The sequence below is a fragment of the Argentina anserina genome, chromosome 2 (assembly GCF_933775445.1).
Source record: "Argentina anserina chromosome 2, drPotAnse1.1, whole genome shotgun sequence".
NCBI classification, from domain to species: Eukaryota; Viridiplantae; Streptophyta; class Magnoliopsida; order Rosales; family Rosaceae; genus Argentina; species Argentina anserina.
The window spans coordinates 25,913,240-25,935,480 of NC_065873.1; the positions used below are offsets into that span (position 1 = coordinate 25,913,240).

At 36.7% G+C, this 22,241-nt stretch overlaps 1 protein-coding gene across 2 annotated transcripts; it reads left to right on the plus strand.

The window, feature by feature from the left end:
- The first annotated feature begins 11,992 nt into the window (after positions 1–11,992).
- On the plus strand, positions 11,993–22,123 carry LOC126781976 (pre-mRNA-processing protein 40A). Of its 2 annotated transcripts, none has more exons than XM_050507112.1 (28): positions 11,993–12,133; positions 12,409–12,468; positions 12,864–13,145; positions 13,264–13,461; positions 14,173–14,246; positions 14,468–14,537; positions 15,468–15,520; positions 15,702–15,759; positions 15,840–16,210; positions 16,313–16,382; positions 16,560–16,658; positions 16,750–16,818; positions 16,897–16,974; positions 17,162–17,248; positions 17,336–17,370; positions 17,486–17,591; positions 18,108–18,188; positions 18,280–18,372; positions 18,456–18,509; positions 18,583–18,699; positions 18,804–18,902; positions 19,506–19,553; positions 19,624–19,716; positions 20,252–20,359; positions 20,445–20,509; positions 20,631–20,733; positions 21,288–21,569; positions 21,660–22,123. In XM_050507112.1, the coding sequence occupies exons 2-28, from the start codon at positions 12,436–12,438 to the stop codon at positions 21,795–21,797; spliced, it is 2,964 nt and encodes a 987-aa protein (XP_050363069.1). In that variant the 5' UTR covers positions 11,993–12,133; positions 12,409–12,435; the 3' UTR covers positions 21,798–22,123. The 2 variants fall into 2 exon arrangements, with proteins under 2 accessions (XP_050363069.1, XP_050363071.1); XM_050507114.1 differs by having other exon boundaries at positions 13,315–13,461.
- Positions 22,124–22,241: the final 118 nt, after the last annotated feature.

The window sequence follows — 22,241 nt, forward strand, 5'->3', positions numbered from 1 at the left end:
ACTCTTCCACGTAACAATATTACCCCGTACAAAGGTAAAATTCTCTGATGTGGACCTCTGATATGTAATATTTCAAAACTCAATCTTCATCTATGAAGCTACAGACTTCAAGGATATTATTATGATTAGAAAACATTACTCCTCTTTCCAGAGTTGACTTCAAGTACATCAAAATCCTTATAACGACATCTATGTGGTCCATACTTGGATTATGCATGAATTGACTCACTACACTTACTGCATATGCAACATCTGGTCTGGTATGAAATTAGGCGTCCAACTATCCTCTGATAACTAGTTTTGTCAGTAAGCACATGATCTGGATACTCTGTTAATCGATGGTTCTGCTCAATAGGTGTATCAATCGGAGTACAATCCAACATACATGTTTATGTTAGTAGATCGAGAATGTACTTTCTCTGACACAAATAGATACCTTCACTCCCTCTGGCTACCTCAATGCCCAAGAAGTATATAAGTGTACCTAGGTCTTTCATTTCAAACTCTATGGCTAGCTACTTCTGTAATATATCAATCTCAATAGTATCATTACCAGTAACTACCATATCATCAACATATATAATTAAGGCTGTTATCTTCCCTTGTTGATGTATGAGAAACAACGTGGTTTAAATTACTCTGTTTGTAGTCAATTTTCCTCATGAATTGTGAAAATCTTCCAAACCAAGCACGAGGTTTGTTTTAGATCATACAAAGACTTTCTCAATCTGCATACAAAGTTACCTGGACAAGCATCTACATATCCAGGCAAAAGATCCATATGCACTTCCTCTGTAAGTACTACATGAATGAATGCATTATTGACATCAAACTGTCTAAGTGGCCAGTTTAAACTAGCAGCAAAAGAAAAAAGTACTCGAATAGTGTTCATCTTTGCAACAAGTGAAAATGTCTCATCATAGTCTATGTCATATGTCTGGGTGAATTCATTTGCTACTAGGCGTGCTTTTATACCAACTCACTGACCCATCTGGATTATGCTTCACTGTAAACACCCAACGACATTCCACGACCTTCTTGCCATGTGGGGGAGATACAAGTTCTCAAGTATTGTTATTTTGTAATGCTTCTATCTCTTCCTCCATTGCTCTCCTCCATTTTGGGTCTCCCAATGCATCATGCACTTTATTAGGTACTGATACATCATGTATCTAATTCACAAATGATTCATATGACTTGGACAATCTTTTAGTGGACATAAAATTTGCTACAAGATACTTAGCTTTAACTTGAAGGGTAGGTTCATACTTTTTTGTTGTCTGCCCCCGAGTAGACCTATTCGGCAATGCATGTTGTCCACTATTAGCCCCACTCGTATTAACCCTAATAGAATGATTAGCATCATGTGACTGATGTGAGTGATCTTATGTACCAGGGAGACATGGATCATGGGTATAAACAAAAGTATGGGAGGTATGAGCGGCAGTTGCGCTATCAACTTCTGGTACCGAAATCTCTTGAGTAACTACACCTGAATCATCTGGTGGTGCATGTGTAGTTGATGATGGGGTGATCTCAACTGAACCTGTCACCATATCTCATGACCGACTTGTCTCCCCCTCTCCATGATACATCTCTTCAAACTATGAATTCTCCCACTGAAGAGCAGTATTAGATAAGGTAAAATAGTTCATGTCCTCAAAGAAAGTAACATCCATTGTGACATAGTACTTTCTGGTAGGCTGGATGATAGCACATGTACCCTTTATGATGTCCCCCATAACCAACAAACACATATTTAATTGTTCGGGCATCCAACTTTGACAGCTGAATTTTTGGAAGATGGACAAAAGCAACACAACCAAAAATACGAGCAAAGAGATTATTAAATGAGGGTAAGGAGACATAAGATGCAAGCACCTCATATAGAACTTTGCCTTTGAGGACACTAGATGGAAGATGATTAATGAGGTGAGCATAAGCTATGACAGCATCACCCCAAATATATTTATGCATATGAGCACTAAAGAGAAGACAACGAACTATATTAAGTAAATGACGATTCTTCCTTTGAGATACCCTATTATGTTCATGTGTGTAAGAACACATTGTTAATTGTAGCATTATATTGTGTTTGAAAATGGGTATAAAAGGCATAAAAAGCCGAAAAAACCTCATCTTTGGTTTTAAGAAGTACAATCCATGAAAGACGTGTGCAATCATCAATGAATGACACATAGTACTGCATACCCGACACAGTATGCTCTTTCGAATGTCCCCAAACATCAGAATGAATTACTCAAAAGGAATAACACTTTTATTAGGACTCTTGCCCAAACACATGTCTCACAACGTAAAATTGACTCATCCACATCAATAAACAAAGTAGACATAGATTTTTTCATAACACTAAAAGATGGATGTCCTAAGAAACGATGTCATAATCAAACTTCACTTAGCTTGTCAGAAGTGGAGATTAAAGCGGTCTGGGACTGTGCTCCAAATTTCTCCCATGTGTATGTTTGATCTAGATGAAACAATATGCCCCTTAGATACCACCGACCAATTAACTTCCCAGTGAGAAGATCTTGAAATATCACATACATAGGAAAAAAGTCACAGCGCACTTAACTTCAGTATTCAACTGTGGAACATATATCAAATGATGAGATAAAGCAGGTACATATAACACATTATGAAGTTCTATTGTGGGAGTAATATGAACTGACCATTTTCCTAACACAGGGAATGTCTCACCATTAGCATTAGTAACATAGGGTACATGTGGAGAGGACAATATAATAAAATAAGATTTGTCATAAGTCATATGATCTAAAACACCAAGATCAATAATCTATGTATTAGAACCAACAAAGCTAAAAATATTTAAAGCCATACCAATCTTACCACGACCAGCTATTGATGTTGTGGGTGTGGCTCCTCCTACTGTATGATGATCTTGTCCGACCACACCATAAATATATGGCTCATGAACCAATTGAATAACTGCCTTAGAACAAAAAATAGGCTTATTAGGCCTAATATGTGGATAAAACTTCTAACAAGTCTCACGAGTATGGCCAATAACATGGCAATAAGAGCAAGGAAGACATGGCTGATTCCCAAAGCCTGGTGGTGGTCCTTGGTTATAAAGTGGAACTTAATTTATTTGCTGAAAGAGTGGTGTTGGAGATCTTGCCTGAACAGTAAGGCTAGAAACTTCAACATGTGTCTGATTAAGACTTGCATGCTGAGACTCATCCTTACATATATATGTGAAAGCTATGGTAAGGCTAGGGGGTTCGGTTATTCTGAGCAGCTCTCCTTTCACATTGTTATGTATTGCATCAAGACCTCTCATAAAATGGTGGACTCGCTCAAACTCCTTTTCCTTTTGGTACCAGACAATATCCTCATGATTTTTTTATCTTGAAAGGACATTTCATATCAATCTCAACCTAGATATTATTTAGCTTAGTGAAATATTACGCCATTTGTTGTCCATTCTGTTACATAGCTGAAGCTATGCACATTAACTCATGAACTTATATGAAATCAGATTCATTAGTATATAGATCTTTCAATGTCTTTCATATTGCCTGCGCAGTATCACATGCCACCACTAGGTCAACTATATGTCCATTCATGGCTTTGTATAATACTGACATTACAAGGCCATCATCATCTTCCCACTTAGTAGACATCAACATCATCTTCACTAGGGGCCTTAATTACCACAGTTGCATGCCCCATCTTATGCATTCCTCAGAGATGCGTTGTCATAATTATCTTCCATTTACGGAAATTAGTTCCATTGAGTTTGGCTCCCCCAAAGAAACTACTTTCAGAATACTTGACAGAGACTTCAAACCTCTGAACATCATTGACCTAATAATTTCTTCATCTTTTCCATAACCCATGGTAAATCAAATCATAAATCAATAGTTATGTAGCGGAAACAAACAAAAAACTTATATAAACATGCCTCGGGTGCACTTGCACTGCGGTGAACTTGCACATATAGACAAAAATAACAGAAACCGGTTCGGACCAAATAGAGATGGGTCAGACCGATCCTTGAAACGGGTCAAGCAAATAACGATGCCAGAGATCTACAAGGAGAGCGACGCGGAGGATGACGCGGCCGCATGACCAGTTGAAGAGAAACAATGGGACAGAACGCCCGACGACCTGGAATGGAGAGAACAAATGTCGCTTAGGCAGAACCATACTAGAGAAGGTGGCGGTCACGTCTGGCAAGATCTGCACGCCGGACAAAGATGATGTCGGCCGACTGTGGTGTACCCTAACAATGCCGCATGAATGTCGAACAGAGATGACGCTGACTGTGGTGGGTTGCAGCAGTTCCACGCCCCGAGGAAAAGAAACAATGACAAAGTCCTTTCAATTTTTGCCTGCTCTGATGTCAAGTTAAATATAATAGGATGAATTTTTGATGTATTATTCTTCTCACAATAGAGACTATATATATATATATAAGACTATAAGAATATAATTGACCTACGTCTACTCTACAATTGGTAAGTATTAAGTTACAATATTCACATTCTTAATACTATACCATAACTCATGCTAACAAATAACATCCATTTTGGACCCATGACAAAATGACAACAAAGTCGGGCCCACAACAGATTAGAGGCGCGACTGGAGAGAGACCCGCTTTAATATCACATTAAATAGCGATAAACGTGGCCCGTAGACTAATTGTACAAATATCATCCTAACAAAAAACATACGGTTCGTAATGTTTACTAGTAGTTTCTCATGTAAATACTCCGTTATTAGGGACGACGATATTGTAGTAACAATGGCACGCAAATCTTCAAGATAGAAACCTGCATGGATCGATCTAATGCTAGCTGGTAGCTAGGTACAATATATGTAATATCAGATGTTTGTGTATGATAATTTGATTTTATAAAGAATCACGAAATTACTACCGTTGTATGCATGTTATAATTAACATTGATGGGTAGAAGCTTTATTCATATTTCGTGGAATCGTGGTTCAAATATTTAGATAGATAATTCCATTTTCTAATTTTCTTTTGTTTCACATCGTTGTTTCATGCACATACCAATTCATATTGATGCAAATCATGTAATTATGCATGTGTGAAACTTGAGTATACTAGACGATTGCACGTCCTGATTACGATGACGGTAATTAAGACAGTAATTCTGCCGTCGAATGTTAATGCAAACTTTAATTAGCGAAAAGATAAATACTTAGACTCGATCAACTATCTTACACTCTTTTGGAATGAAAGAACAAACAGATTTTTCAAGTCTTGTTTTTAGAATTGAACAAGATCGACAAGTGTTCAGCATATGTATTTTTGCACTCGTTGGTTAAACTTGAACTGATCGAGTCAAAACTCCAACTTTTGTCTTATGGTTACTTGGAACTTATTCATTCCCGTAGTTAAATATTGAGCTAGGCTTGCCCCGCGATAACTCATTCTTCTTTCTTTCTCCACTTAATTTTTGTTTTTATGTCTATTTCTCAATCCCGTTGTCGTTTCCTTCCAATCTTTCACGGCTTCACTCATATCTAGATAAAAAATATAAGAAGTCGGAGATCACGTAAAATATTATGTGGCTCCTTATATCACATCGTCCATAATTGCAACTTTGTGTTAATGTTTTACGCGAAGAGCATGAGATCAATTCATACTAGATTAACTCTCATGCATGGGTGGATCTATGATTGGATTCTAGGGAGAATTTCAAATTTAGCCAAAGGCAAAAAAATATTTTTTGACAATGTGAATTGAAATAAGAGAACTAATTCATGTGAAATCGACGAATAATCGGTCAATTAGATAGTATCTAAAATGATTGTAAAGTTGAGGGAAGATGATTAGGTGAAGAAGGCGAATCACCCTAGTTTCCTAAGCCAAAAAAACATTCACCATCTCGGGCATCTTATTATGTGTTGGTGTTGCAACTTCATCTGTGACTGTGAGGATGGGAGCACCGGAAGAGTGTGGCGGAGGGGACTGGATCAGTACTGGAGACTATGATATGTGAGGATGGGAGGACCGGAGGAGTGTGACAGAGGACTGGAGTAGACGAGCAGCAGTGGAGACTATGATATGTGAGGGTGGGAGGACCGGAGGACTAGAGTAGGCGATCAGCAGTGGAGATCGGCATATCGCACATTCATACCTCTTCTTCTTCTTCTTCTGTGTGCAACTCGCAAACACATACTAGATCTTCTTCTTTTTTCTTGAGCTAGCATACATGTACAAAATATTTTGAGCTTCAAATTTCTGCATGGGCTCTAGCCCGAGGCTTGCTTGGGTTGGATCTACCCATGCTCTTATGACATTGTTTTGTCCCTCCACTATAATTATTAGAACATATTAGCTTATTCTTATTTACGTGTACGTATGGAATTTATAAGTTACAATAATACAACTTCCACTATAAATTAAGTATGATACGACCCTAATCTTTTATTTTGTTAAATAGTATTATCATCCAAGTTTAAGTTATCTCCGTAAATGAAATCTGAATTTAGTATTTTGGCATTGGGTAGTTGTAAATGAGTTTTGTCGGAGAAATGACCATTTGGTAAGTTACTATTTATGGTGGAGATTTTATATATATGGGTAAATTTCCATTTTAGGAAAGGAAGAAAAAAAAAGGGGGAAAAGTCGGATTTTTTCCCCGAGCTCGACCTCCCATATGCGCCATTTTCTCGTCGTCAGACCTCCGCCTTTCGGCCACTCCAGGCCGCCGCATCGGTGTCATTCAGAAGTTTGGAGGAAACCCTTCCTATCTGGGTTGGTGGCTGGCCTTGTCTCGCAGCCATAAGGAAGCAGTGTCGCCTAGAAGCTCCGCCTGCCACAACGCCTCCTCTCGCCGAAACTCATTCCTCCTGCCACCATAGGGCGGGATGCTTGGTGTGTTTTGAAGGTCTCGTTCCGTGCTACAATTTCACCGAAGGAATTGAACCAATTTAAAGGGTAAGTGATCGAATCGATGATTTCGAATTCTAGGGTTTTGAATTTGGGATTTTTTTGAAATGGTGAAATTGGACTAGTTAGAGTTAAAATTGGTTGTTGTTGTGAGCTATAAAGTTGTTAGGAATGTCATTTGGATCGTGGTGGTGAAATTTAGTGGTCATTGATGGTAGTCAGAATACGGCCGGCTGACCGCCACTTCCAGCGGCTGCCGCTGTGCCGGAGATTTTTCGAAGGCATTTTTAAGCTATGTGATGGTTGAAGAGAGTGTAGGAATATTCAAAGATTTTTTGGGGATAGTTTATGCGATTATTTTCCGTATTTAAATAGTAAAGAATTGTAGTTTTGATCCACAAATTGGGGATTCATGGTGTTAAAATATTTTGGAGAGTGTACAGAGGTTATTAGAGAAGTTGAATAATTTTTGGTAGAAGTGGTAACGGTTTTGGATGAGTGAGAGTGGTTATTGTTCTCCTTATTAAATATAATCGGGTTGCGGTAATTAATTCTATATGTCTCTGCAACAAGAGGTGGGGAGACTCGAGTTGAGGAAACTTTGGACCGACCCTCGGCGTAGCTCGGTTACTGTGAGTGGACTTTTCTTTTGAAATATAATGCATGCATGAATATTTGGAATTAATTGATTTTGGCGTTATATGAATTTAATTATTTTTCTTATTTATTTATAATGATATTTCTATTTAGTTGTCGTGGAAATAAATATGAGAAATATATATAACGTCTTATTTGATTTTTAAAAATTATTGATTAATTATTCGGGAATGGGATTCTCAAAGTTGTTACTGAATATATTTGAGATTTATATGTACGGTTGGGAACCGTACTCGGTTGATCTATTTTTAATCCGGTATCCTCTCTTTTAACTATATAAAGGGGGCACGATCAACGGATAAGAATGATTTTCTATTTTATTCCGATATCCTCTCCTTTAATCCTATAAAGGGGACACAATCAACGAAATTATATCTCATTCTTTATGGTATCCTCTCCTTAGCAATAAAAAAGGGGCACGATCAACAGATAAGAATGTTGTCTAATTTCTATGATTTTTCCATTGATCTTATTATGACTAGCGGGGCTAGTTCACTTATTATCTTTTGAGGCCATACACTTTGAAAATGATTATGCTAGCATACTATATCACTTTTCCGCTTGGGATGCGATGTTACATAGCCGACGATGACATGATGAACCAATACCCTCTTCGTGAACGTGATGTGACGGTATTGAGAACTTGAGATTATATATATATATATATACACACACATACTTGCCCTAGGACATATGGTATGACACTTTTTATTTCATCTTTTGACTAGCGGGGCTAGTCCAGTTACTATCAGTATCTATTTATTCTTTTTTACTAGCAGGACTAGTCAATTTTTATATTTTTTTTGTAATATTCATCGGCTAGCGGGGCTGGTCGACTTTCTATCAGTATCCCCTTGGATATTATTTGACTAGCAGGGTCTAGTCCGATTTTTATGTGAGTATTTATGGTTATGAACGTCTTTTAATAAAACGTGCATGCATCGAGTTTCTGTTATATAAAAGATAAATTGGGGAAGTAGCTTTTAAATTTTATTGTTTCTGATATCGTCTTTGTCCACTCACTCTAACATTTTAAATGCTTTTCCCTGGGCCCTTTGTTTTTAAATGCTAAGTTCGCAGGCTTACAGATTCCCTGTAGCTACAGTGAGGCAGCGTTATCTACCGCCGAGTACCATATTATAGGTTACCTGCTTAGCCTACAAGTCGTTTTTCCTTTATGCCAGTTTAGTTGCTCTGATACTCTGACTATTTATTGGATGATTTTATGATGTTTAAGAGTTTAGATTTAAGTTGTGTAACTAAGATTGAAATATTTGATGTTGAAGTTTGATATAGTTGGACATTATTAGAAGTGCAGTTTTTTTGCAAGTTGGGTTGGCTACTTTCAAATAAAACTATGCTGAAATTTTGATATGCCTCATTTATCAGTAGTCCCCACACGACTTATCCTAAATATTAGGTTAACATTTGGAGTGGGTCGTGTCAAAATAATTAAAAAAACATAGATCATTAATAGTTGTAAATATGCACTTGCATGAAGTGCAACAACGTAAAACAGTGTAGTGCACACGTAGATCTCATATACCAGAAAAAGTATTATATGTACTCAGTACATAGTCTACGTGGTGTAGCCATTTAATATTATTTGTTCATTTTTTACTATATTTGTTTTTGGAATAATTATTATGTGTACCCCCACAACTAATTATATTACGTCATGGTATAATTAACATGCATGCGGTGAAAATGATAAAAGTTTATTTACATATAAGAACCAATCAGAAACAATCACAGCAAAAAATGGACCAATAACATTAAGGGAGTACACCACGTGGGATATGTGATGAGTATATATAATAATTTTTCTTATTTCTGATTGGTTACTCATATTTAAATAATTTTTTTTCATTTTTACCGCGTAAATGTTTAACACACCATGTAGTAATATGATTGACTGAATACACCACATGACAGTGTCACGTGGTGTTCCGGGTATACAGAATAATTACTTCATGTACCATTTAGATTCACTGTTAACCCTAAACACAACCCTTATTATTATAAATTACTGATCTGTCGTATGAAAGCATCAAACCGAGAAATTCCTAACTCCATGACTCGATCAGTACTGTTATTTAGCTAGAAAAACTGAAAGATCCCCTTCACGTTTTATTCACTTGGCCCTATATGACTCCTGCCGCCTTTGATATAAAAAGATATCACAACAAGCTCTCGATCGATCTGTTTCCATCATCGTCCTCTTGACTTCGTATATATATCACCTCTTCCAGTACGTCCTCCATCAATCCTCCATAAACTCTGATCCGGCCATCTCACACAGACCAAAGACCCAAGGCAACCAGCAAAGAAACCATGGCTACCACTCGCACTCGCAGCAATAACAAACTCCAGTTCCACTCCAGAGGCACTGTTCCCTTCTCTTGGGAAAAGAAGCCCGGAGTCTCCAAGCTGTCACGTACTAAACCCGAGTCGAAAACGGATTACTACATCAAAGAGGACGATTACAAACTCCCACCACCGCCTAGGGTTCCTTTTCAGGGCGACTACCAGCTCCCTCTTCCTCCTCCCTGCACCTTCCACGCCCCCATTTCTAGAAGCTCATCCATGAAGGGATTGATCAATAACAAAGCCGAAACCGAAGATCCTTTTCAGGTGGCCATTTTTGAGTGCACCAAGTCGATCCACAATAGTGGCTGCAATGATCGTAATGAGGATGTTGCTACCAAAGGTAAAATGAAAACTACTTCATCATCGTGGACGCTGAAACATTACAGTGGTTTTGGATCTGGAATCAAGAGTCTGTTGGGGTCCTTATCGTGTAAACGCTCCAGCAGTGTAAGGGATGATAGTTTGGTTAAGGTCTCTCGGGTTCCATATCAGAGAGATACAGTACTTATCAATTATTAATTAATTCAGAATTTCAGATGGGATCGATCAATCTATATGTATATAGTCTGCATCTTGTTTTCTATCTAAATTTCAAGTACTTAATTTTCTTTTGCTTGTCACGTACTCAAATGTTTATCAATTATTAATTAATTCAGAATTTCAGATGGGATCGATCAATCTATATGTATATAGTCTGCATCTTGTTTTCTATCTAAATTTCAAGTACTTAATTTTCTTTTGCTTGTCACGTACTCAAATGTTTCTGTATAAGATTCGATATCAAGCTAGCTGTTCTGGTATTGTCTTATTTGTCTATATATTAACGTTAAGTACTAGATATTACATGCTCAAAATATCAGTATTCTGACTTGTTAATGACAATTGACTGTTATTAAAAGTTCAAATCAACGACTTAAATAAATGTCAATTTAACAAAATATCAAAACTAGTATTAATCATATTGACGTATTTTTTATCAAACTGGAAAATTTTGTGCCGAATTTATCTTCCCCAACTAGAAAATGAGCGATCGAGAAGAGGACATACCCGGTCATGTCTATGGCTCCATGAAGCCAAGAGAAACGAAATAAGGGACCAAGTCGATCTTATAATCATGATCTTCCAACATAATCCATCAATTATGGACATCATGTTGATGATTAAGGAAAACTTAAAGGATCATTGATTTGATACTATCCTCTTTCCTTTATGATTTGTATATATACCAATAAATTATATGAGCTACATAGTTATATCTTTCAGAGTCTAAGAGTATCTCTAACCGTCAATCTTAAAAATTCTCTATTATAGAGGATGAAAACACCAAATCTCTAAAAAAAAAAAACTTCAATTCTAACAGCTTATATATTATATTGTATAAAATTAAATACAAATGTGTATAATTAAATAAAAATCAAATTGAATCTCATAATGTCATAATTTATACCAAGACTAGAAAATGAATGATAAATCATATTTTTTTTGTTATTTTTAGGATAAATAGTGAATTTGTTTTGATAAGAAATAAAATTAAGAGATTGTTTTGAAGATTATACAAATTTTAAAAATTATACAAATTTAGAGATTTTATTTATATCTTTTCCCACTTTCTCTATTATAGATAATGATTTAGAGAAGATGTTGGAGCTAAAAATTGATGTTTCTCCTCTAATAGAAGATTAAAATGATCATAACGTACTAATTTATTTTGAAAATGATGACATACATACCAATACAATCTTTTTTTCTTCATCTAATTAATTCGCGTAAGTTTAGAGACGGAGACTTATAGTTTCATCCATCAATATTCTAAGGCACATCTTCTATATATGATAGAGTTGCCATCTTCAATTTAGTTCCAATATGACCAGAAAAATCAATTTCGACAAGTTTAATCAAATTTTCTATTCAATAAATACAAAAAATAAGTTAAAAACCGTAATCAATTACTGTATTCCAGGGGTCGCGGGTTTTACTAGACCAGCCTGTAGTGTAATTTAGAAGATTAACCCTGTTATCATCGCGAAATTTACCGCCGTTTATATACCCAATTCTCCGATGATTCTTCTTCTTCTTCGTAACCAAAATCCTTAAAACCCTACAATACCAGAGCGCTCAAGTAGACGACTCAGAGATCTCTCCTCCTTGGCGCCGTCTAACCTTCTCACCACTAATTGCTCACTCGCCTTATCCTCTGTAAGTATCAAAACTCCAAATCCTCACTCTCTCCTCCTCTATCCTTCTTCTTCCTCCTCCATTAGTTCATCGTTTAGCTTAGCTCCAAGCGCAGAGCTCAATTACGTTAACCTTCATGATATGAATTATATATACATAGCTGTTGAATTCGAACTTATTATAATGAATGTGCGCATAACGTTAGCGCATTAGGTCAATTCGAACCTTGATTTTCTCCAGAAGCTGATGCTTTACTCAATTTGAGCTACTTGTTGATTGTTTTCGGCTTTTCGCAGTTGAATTAGGTTTGCCTATGCTCTGAAATGGCGAATAACCCTCAGTCGTCAGCTGCTCAGGTACCGAATCTCGATCCTCATCTTGGCTAAGCAGTCTTACATGTGCTAAATTAGATCAAATTTGTTATAATCCTTCACATTGTGGCACAAATAGTCGGTTATGATGTTACTGTACCTGTACATATTGGCTTTAAGTGACTAATGAACTTTGTTTTCGACATCCGTGTTGTCAATCCTGTGCATTTTTGTAATTCTGTTTTCTGCAGTGTTTTCCTTTGAGCTGTATGTGATATACTATTGATTTTGAATTTCAATTCTCTTCACTGTACTTCACTGTGGATTTGATATGCCCTCCTCTTTGTATTCTTCTCGGGTTGATGTTTGGTGAATTTTTGTGTCTAGCTTTTGTTTTTACTGTTATTAAGGGCTGTAACTAGAAATGGCATTTGGTGCAGTATCGACCGATGATACCAGCACAACAAGGACAACACTTTATTCCACAAGGCTCCCAACAGTTTCAGCCTGTGGGACAAGGTCAGCCATTGCAATATTCTCAACAAATGCAGCCGTATCCTCTCAGACCAGGTCAGCCTGGTCATGCTCAACCTTCATCACAGGCTTTACCGATGCAATATTATCAGCCGAGGCCAGTTGCATCTGTCCCGCCACACTCTCAGCAACCTGCCCCACCCTATAATAATCAAATGCCTGGAATGCCCTATGCTTCAACATATATGGTATGACCTCACTATTGTTAATTTTCTATGTGATTTATTTGGCGAAATGTCTCCAAATTATGTATATAATGTATTCTCTCAGCCTTTCACATGTTTACTTGCCTCTGAATTGTTTCAGTATGCACCGCCTTTTGTCCAGCCACAGAATAATGTCAATTCTTCATCACAGTTTCAGCCAATGTCTCAAGAGCAACCACATGCTGTACCGGCTGCTGGACAACCTTGGATGCCCTCCAGTAATCACCAGGCTGCAGCAGTTGTTCCGCCACAACAGCATCCAGTTCAGCAACCTACTAGTACTTCTTTCCCAGATCCTGTAAGTAATTTGTTTACTGTAATTATTTATGCTCATTTGCTCAATACCGTTAAAATTAAAGTCACAGTTTTATAACTATGGATGTGACCATCTGGTTTAAAATTAAAGTCACAGTTTATTCCAAAGCATGAAACCATTTGGTTTTCTTATGCCATACAAAAGTCTTTGCCAATCATTCTCTATTATATTGATCACAGATATGCAAACGACATTCCTCCATAAAACATGTTAAACTTTTGCTCCTCCAAGTTTGGAAATGACCCATTTATTGCTAGAGTAACAATTTAGTATTATGGCCACATGATCTTTTCTGATGAGAATAAGTAAACAGGTCAACCCAATGGTGTGATGAAATGGTTTTTGGAAACATATTTCGTTTTTATTTACTTAAAACCTACGTACTTAGTTGTTATAATTTGGCTTCTTGTGATAGAAGGAGACGGACTTGAAAGTTGGTGGTAGCAAATAGGATGTTTTTGATAGATCTTGTACGTGTTAGCCTGTTGTATCCTTATATAGGCATCAGCTGCGAGTATATTTTTTATTTTTAAAACCAATGAAATAGTAAATAGGAAATTTTTGGTGTAGTTTACTTTTCTGACTTTTTGTTTCTAAATTCTGGTTATGTATTAAGTGGCAGTGTATTACAGTATAGTGAATAATGAATAGATATATTTACTAATAATGTAATGTCTACTCTTTTATAATCAGACAGTAAATGCTCCCAATCTAACACAACCATCCCCTTCCGATTGGCAAGAGCATATGGCATCTGATGGGAGAAGGTAATCTATGTTCTTTTCATTTTTGTCATGAATCTATAGTTTATCAGGGATTAGATTATGCTTTTCTCCTTGATATGATTCACAAAATATATTGTCAAGATATGTTAGACCTACAGGATGTTGTAGTGGTTTATTATGTCTTAGTTAACTTCCAATCTAAATTATCAATTTCTTATGTTTCTCTTCAATCAATTATCCTTTCCTTCAATTTTTCAATGCAGGTATTACTTCAATAAAAGTACTAGACAATCTAGTTGGGAGAAACCTTTAGAATTGATGACTCCACTGGAGGTGAGTCGTATTGCTGACTAACTAACTGCTAGAATTCTCATAGTTAGTAGCATTGCGCATTTCTGAACATGCATTCATGATATTTTTAGTATCATATGAATAATTGTTGCCATTATGTATGTTTAGAGTTTTAGGTTGATCACAATTGTTTTTCGTGAATTGCCCTTTTATATGCATGTGCTTCAACTGGTTTGTAGATGTCATGGCAAATCTGGAGAAATTTTTCGACTGCTCTATAAGCTCACTTTGAAGACGGGGTTTCAGTTTCACAAGGCAGGCAATAATTGCTATTTATGTTTTATTTATCTTTTAGTTGGATGTGTTTAGAAGATGCCAAGCAGTGATTGTTGCCTTCCCCTGTATTATGCATTCTCCTTGGTGGAGTTTTAGAATGAGGCTATTATCATCTGTTATGTGTGCAGTTTAAGGTTTCTGTGGGGTATGTTATGGTTCTTATATAACATAAAGACAATAACAGATATAGATGAGTCTGTCTGTGTATTTGCATGTTAACCTGTGCACATGCGTTCTTGTGTGTGCAAGCACACAGTATGTATATGGGATTGGCTGAAATCTTTCTACGTCTGCTTTTCTTTCCAATTCATACCTGCAATTTGAAGTTATTCATCTACTCATGATTCACATGTCTGGTGGGTAATTGGCCGCAGCAGGGCTGGATACTCTGCTTACAGACATGCATCTCATCATCATGATGAGAAGGACAACATATTTATTTCGAATTGTTTTGTCCTTTAATGTTCTTCCTGAAAATGTTGACCTTCAATGAAGAAGCTTGTATGTGTTTGTGTTTAGTTTACTTGCTCATTTTCTCTGTTCACTGCTCTTTGCCATAAATATAAAATCATGTTCTTAAGTATATAATTTTCTTGGCTGCTAGTGTTCACTTAATCATTGTTGTCACTGTAATAGAGAGCTGATGCGTCAACTGTTTGGAAAGAGTACACTTCTACAGATGGGAAAAAGTACGTTATGGTTATTTTTGTTTTTATATATATATATTGACTGTAATAAAAGTACACATAATATAATAATGATGTTTTCCCATGGTAATGATGATTTTTCCATATAAGATGATTTTCCCTTAGCATGTGGGCTAATGATACTCCTTTATACTTGGTGTTAATGTGCAAATGGCTTTTGCAGGTATTACTACAACAAGGTTACAAGGGAATCTAAATGGACAATTCCAGAGGAGTTAAAGGTTTCTTCTCATGGCCTGTTAGGTATATAGTTTTTCCAATTCTTGTTTATGTTCTCACTTTGAACTATACTTGCTTCCAGCTGGCTCGTGAACAAGCTCAAAGAGAACTTGCTCAGGGAACACAATCAGAAACAACTTTGACTACTCATGCCCCTCCCACTACTGCTTCAGCTGAAATACACGCTGGAGCTAGTTCAGTTGGGCCCAGCACTTCTTCAGCCCAACATGGGACAGTCTCGAGTCCAGTTGCAGTGACACCCATCTCTGCCTTCTCAAATCCTTCTCCTATGATGCCTTCAGGATCATCAGTTGCTTCGGGTGTACAGTCTTCCGTGGCAACTGGTCCTATTGGAGTTCAACCTGCTGTGGTAAATGTGTCCCCACTGCCTGCTTCTAATGTGGGGAGTACTGGCCTTTCCTCTACTATGATCAATACCAATACCAAATCAGTGTATGGATTTATTTCCATCTTTTTCTCTGTATATTTATCTTTGTAGGAGTTGTATCATGGTTTCTAATTCAAATTGGTATTGCATGGTAACAAAAATGACAGAGGTAATGAAACTCAAGCATCTCAAGATATAGCAGGTTCAATTGATGGAGCTTTTACTCAAGATATTGAGGTAATGCTCTTCTAAATGGCTTTTGAAATATTTCATTCTCTACAGAGCTTGCATGTGAAGAATGCAACCAGTTTAATCTAGCTAGTGTGTGATGCAATGCACTTGCTTGCTTGCATCTGTGAAAATGTATTAACAGGATAGTATGCATAGTTTCGTTTCTGAGGTTCTTTCTTGCAGGAGGCAAAAAAGGGAATGGCAGTTGCTGGAAAAGTGAATGAGACTCCTTCAGAAGAGAAATCAATTGATGATGAGCCATTGGTGTATGCCAGTAAGCAGGTACTGATATTTGATTTTACGCCTTTGTCTTATGTGCTTTTATTTCTCTTTCTCTCTCTAATATGAAAAGAGTACTTCTGCATTCTGTTAGGAGGCAAAAAATGCATTCAAATCACTCCTGGAATCTGCAAATGTCCTCTCTGATTGGACCTGGGAGCAGGTAGCATGATTTTGCTGTTCGTATGATCACCAGAGTATATTGTAAAAGAAGCTTTTGACACATGAGATTTTATGTCAGGCAATGAGAGAGATCATTAATGACAAAATATATGGCGCTTTAAGAACACTAGGTGAGCGGAAGCAAGCATTTAATGAGGTAAGTTTGTAATGGTTATAACTACTTGAGAGGGTTTGCACAATATTTCTTGTGTTAATGTGTGCTGGGTATGGATAGCTCAGTTATATGAGAGCTGGTTCAAATGACTGCTTGACATACAGGCTTTGCATCAAGATTACTTCCCATGAGATTATGATCTAAAACTAATCAATTTATTAATTTATAGTATCTGGGCCAAAGGAAAAAGCTGGAGAATGAAGAGAGACGCATAAGGCAGAAAAGGGCTCGTGAAGAATTTACAAAAATGCTGGAAGTATATTGCATACAAGTCGTACTTGATTATTACATTTTGTTGAATTTATGATAAGAACAACATATTCATCTTTGGTCTTTTTTATAGGAGTCCAAGGAACTGACATCCACAATTAGATGGAGGTTTACTCCTTCCCTCTGTCATGAATATATGATTGGGTCCTTTTTACATGTTAATATCTAACTAAATAAGATGAAATATCGGGCATGTTCTGATGGATGTTTTTTGCATGATCAGCAAAGCTGTAACTATGTTTGAAAATGATGAACGATTCAAGGCTGTTGAACGAGCTAGAGATCGGGAAGATCTCTATGAGAGCTACATTGTAGAACTTGAGAGGAAGGTAACCGTTTTTACTTGCATTTTTATATATTTAAGTCATGCACACATTCTGATGTAGAGATTATACTGAAAATATGAGGATCAATCTTTGAATTTTGTTTTTAATTAGTCTTTTTCCAGTTTTACTCTATTTAACTAGGGCCGCTACATATTGCGGTATTGCCTTACTGATTAATGTTGCACTGTCTTCCTAATTGGAGCTATATGTGGATTTGAAAGTTTAGGTTTTGTAACTACATATCAAGTGTAATATAGTACTATTTATCCGCATCTCTAACCTTGATAACTGCTACTGAAAATCAAATAGCTTTACCAAGAACATTTCCATGGATTATATTACATTTTGGTGCTTGCTAGATCATAGTGGATATAAGCAGTTGGACTACGAGCTATATAGTGAATTGATTGCCATACACGTGCATCACATTGTCCCTTTCCCAACTGGACAGCTGATTTAGGTAGTTGTATGCAATCAAGGTTGTCATTCTTCTGCTTAAGTTGCAATTTTTGATTGCAGGAGAAAGAAATCGCTGCTGCAGAGCATAGGAGGAATATATCTGAGTACAGGGAATTTCTGGAGTCCTGTGACTTTATTAAGGTAATCTTTGTAATACTAATCAAAATGGATATGTGTATATGTTGTGATTGCTTTATAGATATCCTTTTCCATGATTGCTTTGCACTTGTAGGTGAACAGCCAGTGGCGCAAAGTTCAAGATCGCTTAGAAGATGATGAGAGATGCTTGCGTCTTGATAAGCTTGACCGCTTGCTTATATTCCAGGTAGATTACATAATATATGATTCATTATCTGTGTCGTTGAGAGGATTAATTGTATGCTAAAACTGTATCATGATCTTTGGCAGGACTATATTCGTGACCTTGAGAAGGAGGAAGAAGAGCAAAAGAAGATACAAAAGGTTTGATTTGCACGAAGGCATATTAATTTTTATGCTTTTTTTCTTCTTATACTTGGGATGCACTAAATTTCAGGAACAATTGAGGCGGATTGAGAGGAAAAACCGAGATGAGTTTCGCAAGATTTTGGAAGAACATGCCGCTGACGGTACTCTTACAGCAAAAACTCATTGGCGCGATTACTGTATCAAGGTGCAACACTTTAAATAGTTAATATGTGGAGAGCTATAGATTAATTTATAATGCTAGTGCATTAGAAGCCCATTTAATACTTGATGTCTTTGTATTGATTGTAGGTCAAAGAGTTGCCACAGTATGAAGCTGTTGCATTAAACACATCTGGTTCAACACCAAAAGATTTGTTTGAGGATGTTGCTGAAGATCTAGAGAAACAGGTATTTTGCTAGTCATTTTACACCAAATTCTGATTTATCTGATGTGATTATCTTCTTCTTCTTTTTTTTTTTTGGTTCAAGCTTTAAAAAATACTAAACAGAGAAGCCCTTCGGACCATAAACACATTAAGACTTCTCATTTGTTGGAAAATTATTGACTGAAATACTGGATTTGTTTTATTTAGGCCCTAGACTAGGAATCTTATTATGATAGGTATAAGTTCAACTTCAACTAGAACGTCAGTTGGCATCACATTTTAAGCAGTGGCGGAGGGAGAAACATATGTGTTTGGGGGCACAAGATCAGGTTTTCTTAGAATGCTGAAGGAGAAGGCGTGAAATACTCTTAGATAATTGGGATTTTGATTGTATAATGGGTAGAGTACACAAGAAGCTATATTGTTATGCTGTACGTGTTATAACTATTTACAAGGGTAAAATCACATAGTTAATACAACTATAGGTAAAATTCTTAATCTTTGGGGGCACACTTGCGTCAAAACAGACCAAACTCATAAACTCAGTGAGGGCACAGGCCATCACTCGTCCTATATTGGCTCCACCAATGATTTTAAGTGACATTTTACATTTACTCCTTGACAGTTTTTGGTAGATAAAGCACGGGTAAAGGATGCAATGAAGCAAGGGCAGGTAAGATGTTATGAATTTGCTTGGCATCTTTATAAGCATGTCATTTATCTGGTGCAATTTCCCCCCACAGATTACAATGGTTTCATCATGGACATTTGAAGAATTTAAGGCTGCTGTTGAAAATGATATTGGCTCCCCATCGATTCCCGAGCTTAACTTAAAGGTAACCATCCTAATTTTCACGTGTTCCATCCTATCCAATATGTTCTTTTGCTGAGTTAATCTAAACAAATTATTATCATTTGCATATGTGAAATCGGAAGTTTCGTAAAGCTTGATTTTAGTAATAAACTAGATCGAGACATATCTTTATCTCAATTTAAGGAAATAAACCTGATACTTTGCATTTTATTGATATCTTTGGATTTTATTGATTTTCACATGAGTTATTGCTTCCTCATTCTTAGAGGCTGAATGCTGAATGATCTGAAAGATGACAGACTGACAGTAATTGATAGAAGTGCGTCATTATCTTCTTCTCATTTGGCACATTGAATACATGGCAATGCTGTCATCTGTGTTATGCTCAATTCATGGATGAAAAGATGAACCTTGTTTTGGTCTTTACATCTGTTAATACCAACTATGTTTGGTGACGCTTCATTCCATTCTTATGGCTTTTAAAATCTACTAGTATGACCTGCACTTTCTACATACTGTGCACGCTGACAGTCTACTAATACTTTTACTACTTGAAGCTTGCCTATGAGGAAATATTAGAGAGAGCCAAGGAGAAAGAGGAGAAAGAAGCAAAGAAGCGTCAACGAATTGCTGATGACTTCCATAAGCTTTTGCACACGTTCAAGGTCTGGTGGCACCCTAATGGACAAATGCTGTTAAGTTATGTGAGATGTCAATCACTGAATCACCTTATTTGTTTTTGCCTTGTAGGAAATAACTGTTTCTTCTAGTTGGGAAGATTGCAAAAATCTTTTTGAAGAGACCCAAGAATACAGGTCTTTTTTATCACACCATGGATTCTGTGTTTTGGTTTTTATTATTTAAAACTTTAAATGGATTTTTGCATTCTATTATTACTTTTTATAATATTTTTTTGTGTGCCTGTATTAATTTCAGATCAGTTGGGGATGAGGACTATGGAAAGGAGCTTTTTGAGGAATATATTACAAGTTTACACGAGAAGGCTAAAGAGAAAGAACGGAAGCGTGAAGAGGAAAAGGTTGGCTTTTATACTTAATTAGTAGCTATGACATCAAGCCACGGGGTATTTTAAAAATTGATTCGATGATTAAGTCTGGGTTAAAATGTTTATGATTGAATTATTGATTCACGCTGACTTAAACAATGCTTTTGTGATTTATAATTTGGTTGTTTTCATGACTAACCAGTATGCTACTCTTAAGAAGTTCCTAGTTCCCAATTAAGGTACCCACATAATTTGTATTTGGTTAGATTCCATAACTAAAAATGTGAAGCAGATCATTCGGCAATTGGGTGAATGAAGGGGTTACATATGGTTTGTGGGTAAGATAAATTATTGCTACTTCCCTACAAGTTTGGAGCCCTTTTCCCATGATCATGGTTTCTCTGTGACATTAATAAATTCGCTGTTCTAGATCCACTACGAAGATGGTTCCCCTGCCTGATATGGTGTGGAAATGTTGACCATCCTTTCGTGTATCTTCCTTGCTGGTAGAATTTAATCAGGGTGGGTCATTGATTTATACTAATATCAGGAATTTGACATTCTTGTGTCGGTCTTATCCTGTTCAGGTGAAAAAGGAGAAGGAAAGAGAGGAGAAAGATAAGAGGAAGGATAAGGAGAGAAAAGAGAAGGAGAGGAAGGAACGATCTAAGAAGGATGAAACAGATAGTGAAACTATTGACATGACTGATAGTCATGAACATAAAGAAGATACGAAAAGGGACAAAGACAAAGATAGGAAGCACCGGAAGCGGCATCAAAGTTCCACTGATGATGTGGGTTCTGATAAGGATGAGAAAGAGGACTCGAAGAAACACAGACATAGTAGTGACCGCAAAAAATCAAGAAAAGTATGTGTATTTTCATTTGTGATATATCTGGTTTAGAAGTTTTCGCTATTCATGAAAAAGTAATTTTAATTTCCTGATGTTCCATTGTAGCGTGCATATACACCTGAATCTGATAGCGAAAATCGACATAGAAGACATAAGAAAGAACATCGAGACAGTTCCCGCAGAAATGGTGGGTATGAGGAACTTGAAGACGGAGAGGTCGGTGAAGATGGAGAAATTCAGTAGCCCTGCTGTTCTATCGTTACATCTGTTTTGTGGCTGTGTGAAATCTTTGCATTTCACGATTAGGTGTTGCAGATCAAACCTTTTTTTTTTTGTAAAGCAACTCTCATGGTTATACGTGCGGGAGAAGATTAATGTACTTAAAACGAATGAATTTCTAGGATTTTGGGTGCAACTTCCACTGCAGTCTATTTGAATTGAAGTGCGTGGATTAGCCGGAGTTCTTTGTACGAGTGAAGTTATGTTCATATATTTTGGGAACGAGAGGCCGAGGGCGAGGTATTCCCCAAAAAGAAGTGAAAGATTGTTATGTAGTAAGTTAACCTTCAGAGACCACTGGATTGCTGACATGCTGTGTTCGTTCTGCTTTCTTGTCTATTCATTACCAAGATTAGTTATTTTTGTTCCTTTTCTCGGCCAAGTGACATTTGTTTCACTTTAACAAAT

Coding starts and splice junctions, on each gene's coding strand:
- LOC126781976 (XM_050507112.1), top strand. CDS start 12,436: ATGGCGAATAACCCTCAGTCGTCAGCTGCTCAG. Junction 16,819..16,896: donor CTGATTGGACCTGGGAGCAG/GTAGCATGATTT, acceptor ATTTTATGTCAG/GCAATGAGAGAGATCATTAA. Junction 18,510..18,582: donor AGCAAAAGAAGATACAAAAG/GTTTGATTTGCA, acceptor ACTAAATTTCAG/GAACAATTGAGGCGGATTGA.